A 12,897-nucleotide genomic window follows, 5' to 3' on the forward strand; every position below is an offset into this window, starting at 1 on the left:
CACAAGCAGGTGAGGGACAGATTGGGGTGCTGGTTTGAAAGCGCAACATGGAGCTTCCTAAGGTGCAGGCAGCTTGGAGGCAGAGAGGCAAGTGAGAGGCAGGAGTAGCAGCCCAGGCTGTCACCAAGGAGGGGACAATGTGGCAAAAATGGAGAAATGCACATGGGTCTGAAAGGTTTAGATAAATGTGGATTTCAACACCTCCTCTCCCACACCCCACTTATCAGCTGTGAACCTGGGATAAGGCACTCCTTTCTGTGTCTTTATGACTTAGCTGAGGTGACCACTAAACAGGAAAAGTGTCTGGCTGGTGACACATAATAAGTAGCTGCAAGTAGTAGCTTTCTTCCCTACCCACTTGAAGCAGAAATTGGTGACCGGTTTTTCCCTCTGAGATGTCCAGCTGGCACCAGAGAAATTCTGAGGCTGCTTGTTCAGACAGGGCCACCATGCCTGGGCAGCATGGCAAATCTGATCCTTGGGCCAGTTTGGAAAAGGTTGTGAAGGAGACAGAGCTGGAAAAACGGCCAGATGCCTGTATTCCAATTCATACCCAGGCCTAGGCTCCTCTGGTTCTGGCTGTGCTGTGCCTGTCTGGGTCCTGAGCCAAGTAATACTTGGTCCTTACCCTCAGAAAGGTCACCATAGACCAAGGAAAATGCACCAATACAGCCATTGGGTAATGCCAGAGAATACCCAAGCCATCTTCTCATGCCGAGGCCTTATTAAACCCCAGTGGCTACTCTGGGAGAGAAGTGCCATTGTCTCCATTTTAAAGATAAGGAAACTGCAGCTTACAGAGAGATATGGCCAGAGTTGTCCAGCCTGGGAGTGGCTGAGGCAGAACTGAAGTCATAACTTGCCCAGCTGCAAGGCTTGAGTTTTCAGCCTAGTTCAGAAGACATCAGCCTGCCAAGGCCTGGATGCAACCTCACCCACCTGTGACTCATTTCTGGGACAACCGGAAGGAACAGGAGGCTCTATTTTGAGCAATGGGTAGCCCATGCCAAGCACAGCTACCTGCCCCTGCAGAAACGAGTGGGGCTGAAAGCTTCATGGTTTCCAGCTTTTCATATCTACCCTGAGCCAATAAAGGCTTGTGGCTGTTGGCACACAGGTAAATTGTCCAACCTCCAGATGGAGCAGAGCAATGGTGAAGGAAGCCTGCTGGTTCTTACCTCAGCTCAGCCACTTCTGAGCTCTGTAGTCTTGCACCAGCCTTTGCCCCATCACTGAGACTGTTTTCTGCCTTACAATGGGGACACTGATACAAACCACACACACAATGTGGATGAAAAGAGATAACCGGTAAAATGATCTCACCTGCCAGGGAGTCCATGCTCAGAGAACTCTCATGCTCCTGGGTGGAATATTTCCTCAGAGAAATAGAGCTTGGGGGTCAGGGACATGGGCCTGCTCTGTGACTCTGAGACAGTGGCTTCCCCTCTCTGAGCTCAGATCCACACTGGGCAGGCTGCTCTGATCTCCTGTGTCCCTATGATGGGAAGGGAGTTGGTCCTCCCCAGCTTGTCAGGGAACCGTTGGCCATGGCTGAGGGCAATCTGGCCCCAGTGCCCTGGCTTATTGGAACAGCAGTAAAAGGCAAACACAAAACTCAGAACGCAGCTGACCAGGGAACCTGCTCTCCTTGACCTACAAGGATATGTTGTGATTGAAACAGCCTGTGACTCTGTCCACATGCTGCTCCTCTGCAGGGATGCTGCTGTTCACTCCTACTCTACTGAGACACGCAATATCCTCGCATGGGAGAATTCTCTCTCTCTCTCTCTCTCTCTCTCTCTCTCTCTCACACACACACACACACACACACACACACACACCCCTAACCTACTACCTCCAGGCTCATAAATCACCTGTCCACAAAAGCTGCCTTCAGCAGCCCCTTAGCCTGTGAGCTGCCCTCATCCCCCTCACAGCCCTGAGCGAGGGTGCGCAGCCTCCTTGGGCAAGAGGATGGAGGCTCTGGGAGACTGCGTCGCACATCTCCAGTCCCCAGTGCGGGGCCTCTCATCTGTTGGGGCAGTGACCCAGGTCTGAAGCACCTCAGTGCTGCTCATGATTGCAGAGGATGGCCTCACCAGATAGGGGGTCCTGGAGGGCCTGGGGGATTGGTCTCTGACTGCCAGCAAAAGAAGCCCACATCGAGGCAGCAGGCGACAAACACTGAGGCAACTGACTTGCCCAACTTTAACCCTCAGGTTTTTTAAATAAAATGTAAATGCAGGGGCTTGGGCTCGGGACTCCTGGAGCCCCGTGGGGCTGAGCGTGAATGGTGTTCGGTGTCCGGCTTCACTGCCAAACCGCACCTGGAGCGTTTGCCGGGCGAGGGGCCCCAGGGCGACGGTCCCCGAACAAACCCAGGCGGCTTCGGTCAGCAGCAGCCCCGCTGCTTTTCCACAGCGCGGGGACCCCCATCCCCGCCAGCCCCATCGCACTGTCCCTCTCAGGTCAGAGAAGCCCGTGGAGGACTGCGTGGCATCAGGACCTGCCAGGAGCCAGGGCGACCTAGAAGAATCCGGGAACCTGGCGCCCAACTAGGACGCAGCCCCCGAAGAGGAGAGGCCACCCGGGCAGGAGTGAGAAGTGGCTCCGCGCTCCTGGGCGCCCGTGGGAGCTGCAGGGCCCTGCCAGATGACCCCGGGTCCGGACCCTCCGCACCAGGTGTGGGGGCGGAGAGGACGCGGTGGGTGTGGCTCAGGCACCGGCGGGCGAGAGCCTGGACACCGCCGGGAGCCCGACCTCCTGGCCCTTTGCGGGAGGGGAGCGGGGCCAAGGAACAGCGCCAGCCCCTCACCACAAGCCGGCGACCCCATGACTCCAGGGGCTGCCGCCTCTAGCAGGTAAGCTCAGCCCGGGCGTCCCCTCCGCAACCAGGCCGGGATCCCTGCCTGGCTCCTGGAGCCTGGACTGTAACTTCCGCAAAAGGGCTGCACTCCAGGTACGAGAAACGTTCTTCGCTCCCTGCTTTGTGGACACTCGGTTCCTTGTAGGCGGTTCTGCTTGGCCCCTTGACCGCGGCGGCTGGGTGGACCGGGGCTGGACACCCTGGGCTCCACCCGAGTTTTCTCTTGCTGGGTGACCTGGGCTCTGGCACTCAGGACCTCCGTTTCCCTGGCAGATAGATGAACATTGCTTGAGACACTTTGTGGTCAGTTTCTTCTTTTCAGAAAGTGGCCCCCACAGTGCCCTTCCCGGCAGCATGGAGTCGACAGTGGCAGCGTTTCTGTCCCGCTCTGCGGGGCTGGGTGTGAAGGGGACTGTCCCATCCCGCTGTCCTCCAGGAGCGGCACCTTTCTCTCCGTAGACTTTGCTGAAGATGCGGCCCCCTGGTCAGGGGCAGAAAACAGATCCAGGCCGCCCCGCTCCTGCTGGGTGGTAAAGGAGGGCGGGCAGGTGCTAAGTGCTACTGTGAAACTAAAAATCATCATAATGAAGAAAGAATGGGTTTCGTATCTCTTAATTCTCACCATCAATAGGGTATTCATGGGCCCATTTGACAGAGGAGGAAGCCACCTGGAGAATTTCCCTTCCTTGAGAGCCAGGCCGTTCCCTGTCCAGCCCTGTGTCACCTGCTTCCCTTACAGCTCGCCCTCTCCCCCTCTCATCTTCATAACACGCTTCCCCATGGGGGCAGGGATTTCAGCTCAGAGGTGTTGAGCAGCCTAGGTGAGGCCACAGAGCTCACAGGAGGAAGGACCCCCATAGTGTCAGGGACATCTGAGGAGGGAGCGCCCTCCTCTGGCTGGAGGGTGGGGTAGCAGCAGCTGCCAGGCTTCAGGGAATGGGGTGAAATGAGGGCCCTAGGGGCTCCCCAGGTGGAAAGCACAGGTCTGGCAGAGGTTTCCAGGTGACAGGAGTTTGAGTGAGCGTTAGGGAAGTGTGTGAGGAAGGTGGAGATAGGTCCCACTCGGGCAGGTCCTGCCTGAGTGCCAGCATTGGGGCTGGAACTTAACAGGGATGGGGGAATTTTCTGCTTGCCCTGGGGCTGGGGTTATGCCCTCAAGGCAGGTAGGGCTTCCTGCTTCCCCCATCACGATGCAAGTTCTGGAGTCGCACAGGGTGAGGAACCAGTGACCCGCCCGACCACCGCTCTGAAATGGGTCAAGGGGAACCCTGGGGCAGGACACCCTGCTGAGAGTCAGAGCCCTGAACTATTAAGAAAAAAAGAAGAAGAAGAAGAAGATCGGGCACGGTGGCTCATGCTTGTAATCCCAGCACTTCCAGAGGCCAAGGTGGATGGATCACGAGGTTAGGAGTTCAAGACCAGCCTGGCCAACACAGTGAAACCTCGTCTTTACTAAAAATACAAAAAGATCAGCTGGATGTAGTGGTGGGCACCTGTAACCCCAGCTACTTGGGAGGAGAATCACTTGAACCCAGGAGGCAGAGGTTGCAGTGAGCCGAGATCACACCACTGCATTCCAGCCTGTGCAACAGAGCTAGACTCCATCTCAAAAACAAACAAACAACAACAAAAAACACTGCACAATGGAGGGCCATGCAGGACCACATGGAAGAAGAGAGACCCACATGGAAGGAGATGATCATAAGGCCAGGTGAGAACATGCAAAGAGCAATTGCAGGGGCTGGTCTGAGGTGTGGGAGGAGTTAAGTCAGTAAGGCAGGCTGTGCATTTTAGAGAAAGCTGCCTGTGTCAAAGACTTACAGGTGCACACATTCACAGCATGGCCTCCACTTCATACATCAGAAAATAATGATAGACCTAGCTTTGCACACACACAGGGATTTGACCCAGATGAGACCTTAGTCCAAATCCAGTACCAACCATGGAAAAGTATCTCCCTAAGGGCCCCAGTGTCCTTGTAACATAACACTCTTGTGAGGAATAAGTAAAGGGACATCTGTAAAGTTCTTGGTGTTGTGCCCAGCCTGGTAAGTGGCCAGCACCCATCTGCTGCCACTATCATAATGTGTACAGGCCAAGGAAGAAATGGACAGGAGACTTCCACATGGGGACCATGCTTATCTCTGGGAAGCAAAATGGTGATGATTTGTGTTTTCCATTTTCATTCTCTTCTGTGGTTTCCTCCTTGTACCACAATGAGCAGAAATTACTGTTTTGATGGAAAGTAAAAAGCATCATATGTCACCTCATGCAGGTGTGCCCAGGTGTGAGTTCATTTTGCATTGAGGACTCCGCTGTACCTGGCTTTGGTTAAGATCCTTCACCATCTTAGTCTCAGTCTCTTCAACTGTACCGTGGAGATTGGGGATTACCTCAGACAGCTGATGTGTGAGGGTTACACAAGATGACAATGGCTGAGTTTGTGAGTGCACATTGACTCTGCAGGCTCAGTACCACTGCATCAGATTATAATGGAAGATTTCTTAGCTCTGCACCAGGTGCCCAGTAAACATGTAGTGACTGTCAGGTTATATTAGTAGAGTTACATTTTCTCCACCAAGTGCAAATTCAGTTTCTTCTTCTGTGCCTTTTGTGACAGTGAGCTCACTTATCTTACTTTCCAGATGCAGCAGAAATGCCTACATTTGGTCCAGCTCCATTCTGCATACTGACATGTCTACCCCACCCCACTTTAATGAGAAAACCAGCTCAGTAAGGTGAAGTAACCTTCCAGGGGTCACACAGCAAGCAACAGTTCATCAAATGCCCCAGGCTCATTCAACTGAGTAGGGGAGGCCCCTTCAGAGCCTACTGTGTGCTGAGCTGGGCCTGTGAACCTTGTTTCTTCCTCAAAGCTGCTCTGCAACAGACGACTGTGTCCTCATCGAATAGGTGAGGAAGCTGCCTTGCAGAGGTGGAAATCCAGAGAACCTAGTCAACATCAGTGTGGTTTCTCCCACCTAAGCCTACATAATTGTCATAGTAGCTACCTTTCTGGTCTCAGTCTCCCTGCTTCTGCCCAAGGCCCCTGCAGTCTTTTCTGACCTCAGCGGTAAGCCAGAGTGATTTGTTTAAACCAAGATCGCAGTCCTGTGAGAATTTGAGTAATGGAAACCATGCCAGTCTAGGAAGAAGAGCGCATCAAGATCTGATCTGGGCCTTCCCTTTCCTTCTAACTTCCTCATCTCCTCCATTCCCTCCCAGTTGATGTCTGCTTTGGTCAATGGCACTGTGGCCCCAGCACCGCCTTACCCATCTTTAGAAGCTTTTCCGTGGGCGGGCTTCTCATATCCAGTGAACCTTTTGTGACCCTGTCTCTCCCCTATCACCAAACCCCAGATCCCCTCTTATGCCTCCTCACTTCCTCTCCTTCTCTCCTGTAATTGCTTCTCCCTTTAGTCTCAGTATTAACCTGGGGCAACCTAGAGGTCTGGAGGTGTAGGTGCGAAGTGACCCTGGGATGAACACACACAGATTCATGAGACTCTGCAATTCCTAAAGGGTAGAGAGTGGGACCTCGTATCACCAACGTGAGGACTTTCCCACAGGACAGGTGACTCAATGAGTAGCAAATGTGACCAAGAGGTACCATTTTACCAGGCAGACAGTGAAGGGGCAGAAGAGAGGAGGGCTGGAAGAACCATTTCTGTTTTCTATCTGATCCATTTATCTCTGTCCTAACCGAAGACCTGCAGGAGAGGCAGTGACTTGCTTAAGGTCACAGCACCTTGGAGGAGACAAAGCCAGGACTACAGAGAGAGCTTGGGGAGGCATTGGGTCTCTGTTGATGATTCCTAACGCTGGCTCATCCCTGCCTTATCTTGGGGTAGTGGGACTATACCGTGGACTCCCCAGAGAAGACAGGCGAGAGTCCAACGCCAACACATGTCCACAAAGGTCCCCTGGTCCACGAAGCGGGAGAAACTTGTCATCAGGCAAAGGTGGCAAACACTGAGACGCGAGGTAAGGCTCACCGCTCGCGACAGGTGTCTCACGACTGGCGCATGCGCATCCGCGAGGCAGGCGCGGGGACCAGGCTGTCAGGGCTGTCAGCCTGTCTGAGCAGAGGAAAATGGGACAGGCAAAGTCGGCCTAGTCTCGGGAAAATGCTGCCTGCGACAATGACTGTGGAAGCCTAAAAGTAACGACCATAGGGCATCCTTGGGCCGTCTTCATTAGTCGGGTCCCGCTGGAGGAAGAGGCGATTCCAGTGGGCTCTGGGAACAGCTCTTTGGACTCCATTCCCGAAAGAGTCTGTGTGCAAGAATCCGGTCCCAGGAAGAAGGGAATACAGTCTGGTGAGTTGTTGAGGGATCTCCGGGTGATGGAATCATACCTGAGACCCCAGAGGAGGAGGGTGTCAGCGGAAGATTGCGGGGCCCTTGAACTCACTGTCTCCCTTCATCCAGGGCCTCCCAGGGGCTCCTGCTTCTCAGTACGGCTGTCTGGGTTAGGCAGAAACGACAATAAAGGCAAGTCCAAGGTGGAGAAGAGGTCTCACACCTGGAACTGGCATCTTGCAACAAGGGCACATAAGGTTGAGAGAATGTTTCATAAAACGTCTGGTGTGATTGTAAGCCTGAAAAGGGTGCCCAGGAGTGCTGTTGAGGGGCACTGTGGATGCCCCATGAAAGCAAAAGGAAATAAAGGCTCAAATGGGAGAATGAGAGGGTTTGTGCTGGAGTCAAACCCAAGTTCACGGATTCTTGCCAGAGGACCCAAGAGACTCGTGTAAAGTGCAAAAAACCCCAGCCCCCAAAATGAGACCACCACCCACAACCTGGAGGGCAGTCAAACTACCGAAAATCCCTTGAGCTCACTAAAATCCCTGGCAAGCAAAAGATCTGTGGCGAGAGGCAGTCACACCCAGCCCAAAGAAGAACCAACTCCACAATGAGAAAAGACATGCAGATGAAACGAAAGAGAGCCTAGATTACCAAGTAAAAACCAGACTTGGCTGTCTAGGTCTCATCATATAGGAATCATGCTGTACTCCTATAGAAGTGGGAGAACAAGAGTTTCATTGTTGGCAGATATAACGGGAATTTACTGTTCCAAAAGTATCACAGCTGCCTAGTCCTTAAAATCTGACAGTGTTTAGAAGAAAACAGTCATACAATGGTCCCCATGAGGGTCGTCCTCCGTGAACAGCAAAATGTTGACTGTGGAAGCCTTTGAGCCAGACCCAGGAAACCCTAGGCCCACGAGAAACATGGAAGTCAGGAAAAGAGGAGGCCGGTGTGCAGGCCACATCCCAGCCAGCCTCAATCCATCCCACTCCCGTGTGTTTCCCGGAATGACAGCCGAAATTGGGAGCTGGCCAGAATGGCCTGGGTTTGCGCTCCAACTGTTCCCCGGGATGTTGGAGTCCTCCCACCTGGGCACTGGGCCATGGTGTGGACGGCTTGTGCGATGAAGGGAATGCAGGGGTGGAGTGGGAAGTACCTTCTGTATCATCTGTTGAAGGGGGCCAGGCCTCCACACTTGTGGGTATTTCTCCTCAGGTAGGACGAGAGACTGAGAAAAGAAATAAGACACAGAGACAAAGTATAGAGAAAGAACAGGGGGCCCAGGGGACCTGCGCACAGCATATGGAGGACCTGCACCACCACTGGTCTCTGAGTTCCCTCAGTATTTATTATTATTTCCACTATCTCAGCAAGGGAAATGCAGCAGGAGAGCAGGGTGATAGTGGGGAGAAGGTCAGCAAGAAAACATGTGAGCAAAGGAATCTGTGTCACAAATAAGTTCAAGGGAAGGAACTATGCCTAGATGTGCCCGTAGGCCAGATTTGTGCTTTTCTCCACCCAAACATCTCAGTGGAGTAAAGAGTAACAAAGCAGCATTGCTGCCAACATGTCTCGCTTCACACCACAAGGCAGTTTTTCTCCTATCTCAGAACTGAACAAATGTACAATCGGGTTTTATACCAAGACATTCCATTCCCAGGAGCAGGCAGAAGACAGAGGCCTTACTCTTAACTGCAAGAGGCCTTCCTCTTTTACTAATCCTCCTCAGCACAGATCCTTCACGGATGTCAGACTGGGGGCCGGTCAGGTCTTTCCCATCCCACAAGGCCTTATCGCAGGCTATCACATGGGGAGAAACCTTGAACAATACCTGGCTTTCCAGGGCAGAGGTCCCTGTGGTTTTCCACAGTGCATTGTGCCCCTGGTTTATTGAGAATGGAGAATGGAGATGACTTTTACCAAGCATACTGCCTGTAGACATTTTGTTAACAAAGCACATCTTGCATAGCCTCAGATCCCTTAAACCTTGATTTCACACAATACATGTTTCTGTGAGCTCAAAGTTGGGGCTAAAGGTACAGATTAACAGCATCTCAGGGCAAAGCAATTGTTCAAGGTACAGGTCAAAATGAAGTTTCTTATGTCTTCCTTTTCTACATAGACACAGTAGCAGTCTGATCTCTCTTTCTTTTCCCTACATATCCCCCTTTTCTTTTTGACAAAACCACCATCGTCATCATGGCCCGTTCTCGCTGGTCACTGTCTCTTCGGAGCTGCTGGATACACCTGTAGACTAACAACAGACAGAACAGACATACAAGGATTAATATGAAACTTACAATAGTGGAACGCCTGATGGTTTTAACCCAAGTGACAGGGTTAAGATTTGTGAGGCCATCAGCAGCTTTGATGATTGCCTCAGTTTCTGGCATCAGATTTAAATGGGCTTTTGATGCCTCAAAAATTTGTCATTTTAATTTTGAAATATCTAAAGTAAGATTATGTTTTCTTCCTTGTAGATGGCGTCTAACCATGTCCCAGTGATGCTCAGACTCATTATAGGCTCGGGGTGTAGTACAAAAATCTGATTTATTCCAGTCACACTGTAACTAAAAAAGATATTCCAAGCTCATGAGCCTATCTCCCACCCAAATGACAGTTTGTCTAAGATCATTAATTTGGTTTGCCAATTTTTAATCTATTTGGGTCTGAGAATTCCACAATTTTGAGGAATTCTTTTGCCAATTATTTACATATTCTGCAGTTTGAACAGAGGAGTATAAAGCAATTCCAGCAGCCGCAGCAGTAGCTGTGACTGCAATAAGACCCACAATCACTGCAGTTAAAGTAAAAATGAATCTTTTGGATCTAGTTAGAACTCTTTTTAATACTTCCGTTAAAATATGGACAGACAAGGAAGCCTCCCACGGTTGGTCCATGGACACACGGATCCACATACCCTCTCTTGCCCTCACCAGCAGAATATGGTGCTGCCAATCAAAAGTCGAATCAATGCAAGTAAGCAATCTACAATTTTCACAGGCTATAGTTTGGGAATCTCATTTAATAACTATGTTTCTTACAACTAGCATATAAGGAGGTTTTACACAACTTTGCAAAGGAATTGTCAGATTGGAATTTAGGTTAGTAGTATAATATGGCTTATGATCTCTTGTTCCTATAGCTTGATTTCCAGACAAAATTCTAATGTGGTGCGAGGCCACAGTAAGCTTCCATAATTCTGGATGTTCAGGACCAGTAGCAGGACTAACTAACTTTGGTCGAGGTGATGAAGCTCCCTTTTCACCCCATTTCCATGGATAGGGTGATTTTAAGTTTCTGTAAACCTGATCCAGTCTTTTAGTTAAATCATGATCATAGGCTGGATTAGTGGGCCAGATGGCTAGGGCCTGTGAACATGAGTGAGTCTGTCCCATACAATTATAATAAAATTGGCCTCGAGGGGCCCAGTCTATAATAGTTCCAAATTCATTGTTTTGTAATACCACCTCAGTGTCAGCCACACATTCTTCCCAAACTAAAACTTCTGGGCTTTTTGATTCTTTGGGAATTTTCTTGGGGCAAGGCTTCCCCTTAGGCCTAAATTTTAATGATCTTTGATAAGAAGAGTCCTGTAAGTTATTCATCTGTGGCCTGACTGACATTCCACTTACCATGTGATAAGTAAATCTACTGGTGGCACTGACAGTAGGTACTTCTACTAACCAATTTTGGGTTGTAGACATTAAACATCCTGGTGCCTTCCCTAGGCAAATAGGATAATGATACCCAATGGAAATATTTGTCATCATTCCTTCTTCAGGTTGGGCAGGGCAACTATCATCTGTGAGGCCTGGTACCCATGCGCTATTATTAACATATACTTCAATAGGATTATCCATCCAAGTGACTGCCTGAATTAAGGGCGGGAAAGGCACATAGGCCCAGTAAGTATAATTAGCTGCATCTGCTCCTGCAGTCACAGGGAGACTTACCACCATTGATACAATCATCAAAGCTGCAGACAGCATATTCTCTGGAGTTCATTTTCCCCTTGTGTTCTTCGGGCTTTTCTCAGCTAACTGTGTCAGCTTCTTTAATCGGGCCCAGGTCGGCGGCTCTGCTTTCTTGGTGGATGGCAACTTTATCTGTTCTTCTGATATCACCATTTTGTTTATCTGGCAAGTTGATGATGCTCGATTGCGGGTTTTCTGTCTCTGCAGAGGCGATTCTCTTTGCATCTCCGATGGGTTCATTGTAGAACTTTAAATGTCTAGTGGGTATCCAAACAGGAAGTTGATTTTCTCCCGGTGAAACACAGGCAAAGCCTCTCCCCCATGTTATCACTTTCTTTATTTCTCATGTCTTATTTTTGTTGTCTTTCCACCAAATCAGTTTTCCTTCATGTGGGTTTTTTTTTTTTTTTTTTTTTTACCAGTAAAATGTTGCTCTGCAGAAGTAGGGTCTGATTTCTATAAATGTTTAAAAAATTTAAAGTATAGAGTGCTAAATTAAGTTGCATCTGGACAGTGTTATACTCCTTACTGTCTTTTTCCTTTTCTTGTTTCACCACCTGAGCTTTGAGTGTTCTATTAGTTCTTTCAATTATGGCCTGTCCTTGGGAATTATAGGGGATTCATGTTGTATGTGTAATTTTCCACTGATTTAAGAATTTTTGAAATGTTTTACTACACTATCTTGGCTCATAATCTGTTTTAATTTTTTTCGAACTCCCATGACAGCAAAACAAGATAACAAATGTCTTTTAACATGGGAAGTACTTTCTTCTGCCTGGCAGTTTGCCCATACAAAATGTGAGTAAGTATCAATGGTCAATGGACAAATGACAATTTTCCAAATGAAGGTACATGTGTGACATCCATTTTCCATAACGCATTAGGACATAGACCTCTGGGATTAACTCCTGCCTCCTGAATGGGCAGGTGTAGGACTTGACACTGGGTGCAATGTGGTACAATATTTTTTGCCTGTTTCCATGTGATATCAAATTTATTTTTTAGTCCTGTTGCATTTACATGTGTCAAGGCATGAAGTTCTTGTGCTTCTATGAATGCATATGATTCTAGCAAGTCAGCTTGTTCATTTACTTTAGTTAAAGGCCCTGGTAAATTAGTATGTGCTCAAATATGAGTAATATGAAATGGGAAATTTCTTTTTCTTACAGTTTGTTGTAACAAATTAAACAGATGATTTAACTGATCATCCATACTATAGTTGATTAGGGCTGTCTCAACATCCTTTGTAGCCTGTACTACCTATGCAGAATCTGATACAATGTTAATAGGCTGATTAAAATCTTGTAACACTGAAATGACGGGCAACCAACTCTGCCCTTTGAGCTGAGTGATATTGAGTTTCAATGACTCCTTCTTTTGGCCCCGTGTAAGCAGCTTTTCCATTGCTGGAACCATCAGTAAACACTGTCAGAGCATTTTTTAAAGGGTTATGTCTGGTAATTTTAGGTAAAATCTAAGTAGTCAATTTTAAAACTGGAAGATTTTGGTTTTGGGTAATGATTATCAATAATTCCCACAAAATCAGCAAGACCAATCTGCCATGCAGCAGAATTGATCAAGTCTTGTCTAACCTGTTCCTTGTTTAAAGAAACAGTGATTTTATCTGGGTCACTTCCACACAATTTTATTATTCGTAATCTTGCCTGACCAATTAATGTAGCCATTTGATCCAAGTACAATGTAAAAGTCTTAATCGTACTGTGAGGAAGGAAAGACCACTCCA

The 12,897-nt window shown here is 48.9% G+C and overlaps 1 protein-coding gene across 1 annotated transcript; it reads left to right on the forward strand.

Annotated features, from left to right (window-relative positions):
• The first annotated feature begins 2,290 nt into the window (after positions 1-2,290).
• On the forward strand, positions 2,291-3,678 carry LOC108541727 (uncharacterized). Its single transcript, XM_017891355.1, is given in 4 exon segments — positions 2,291-2,342; positions 2,345-2,604; positions 2,862-2,959; positions 3,189-3,678. Coding segments are annotated over 4 exon segments (900 nt in total).
• The last annotated feature ends 9,219 nt before the right edge of the window (positions 3,679-12,897 follow it).

The sequence above is a fragment of the Rhinopithecus bieti genome, unplaced genomic scaffold (assembly GCF_001698545.2).
Source record: "Rhinopithecus bieti isolate Rb0 unplaced genomic scaffold, ASM169854v2 scaffold_21075, whole genome shotgun sequence".
Classification (NCBI taxonomy): Eukaryota; Metazoa; Chordata; class Mammalia; order Primates; family Cercopithecidae; genus Rhinopithecus; species Rhinopithecus bieti.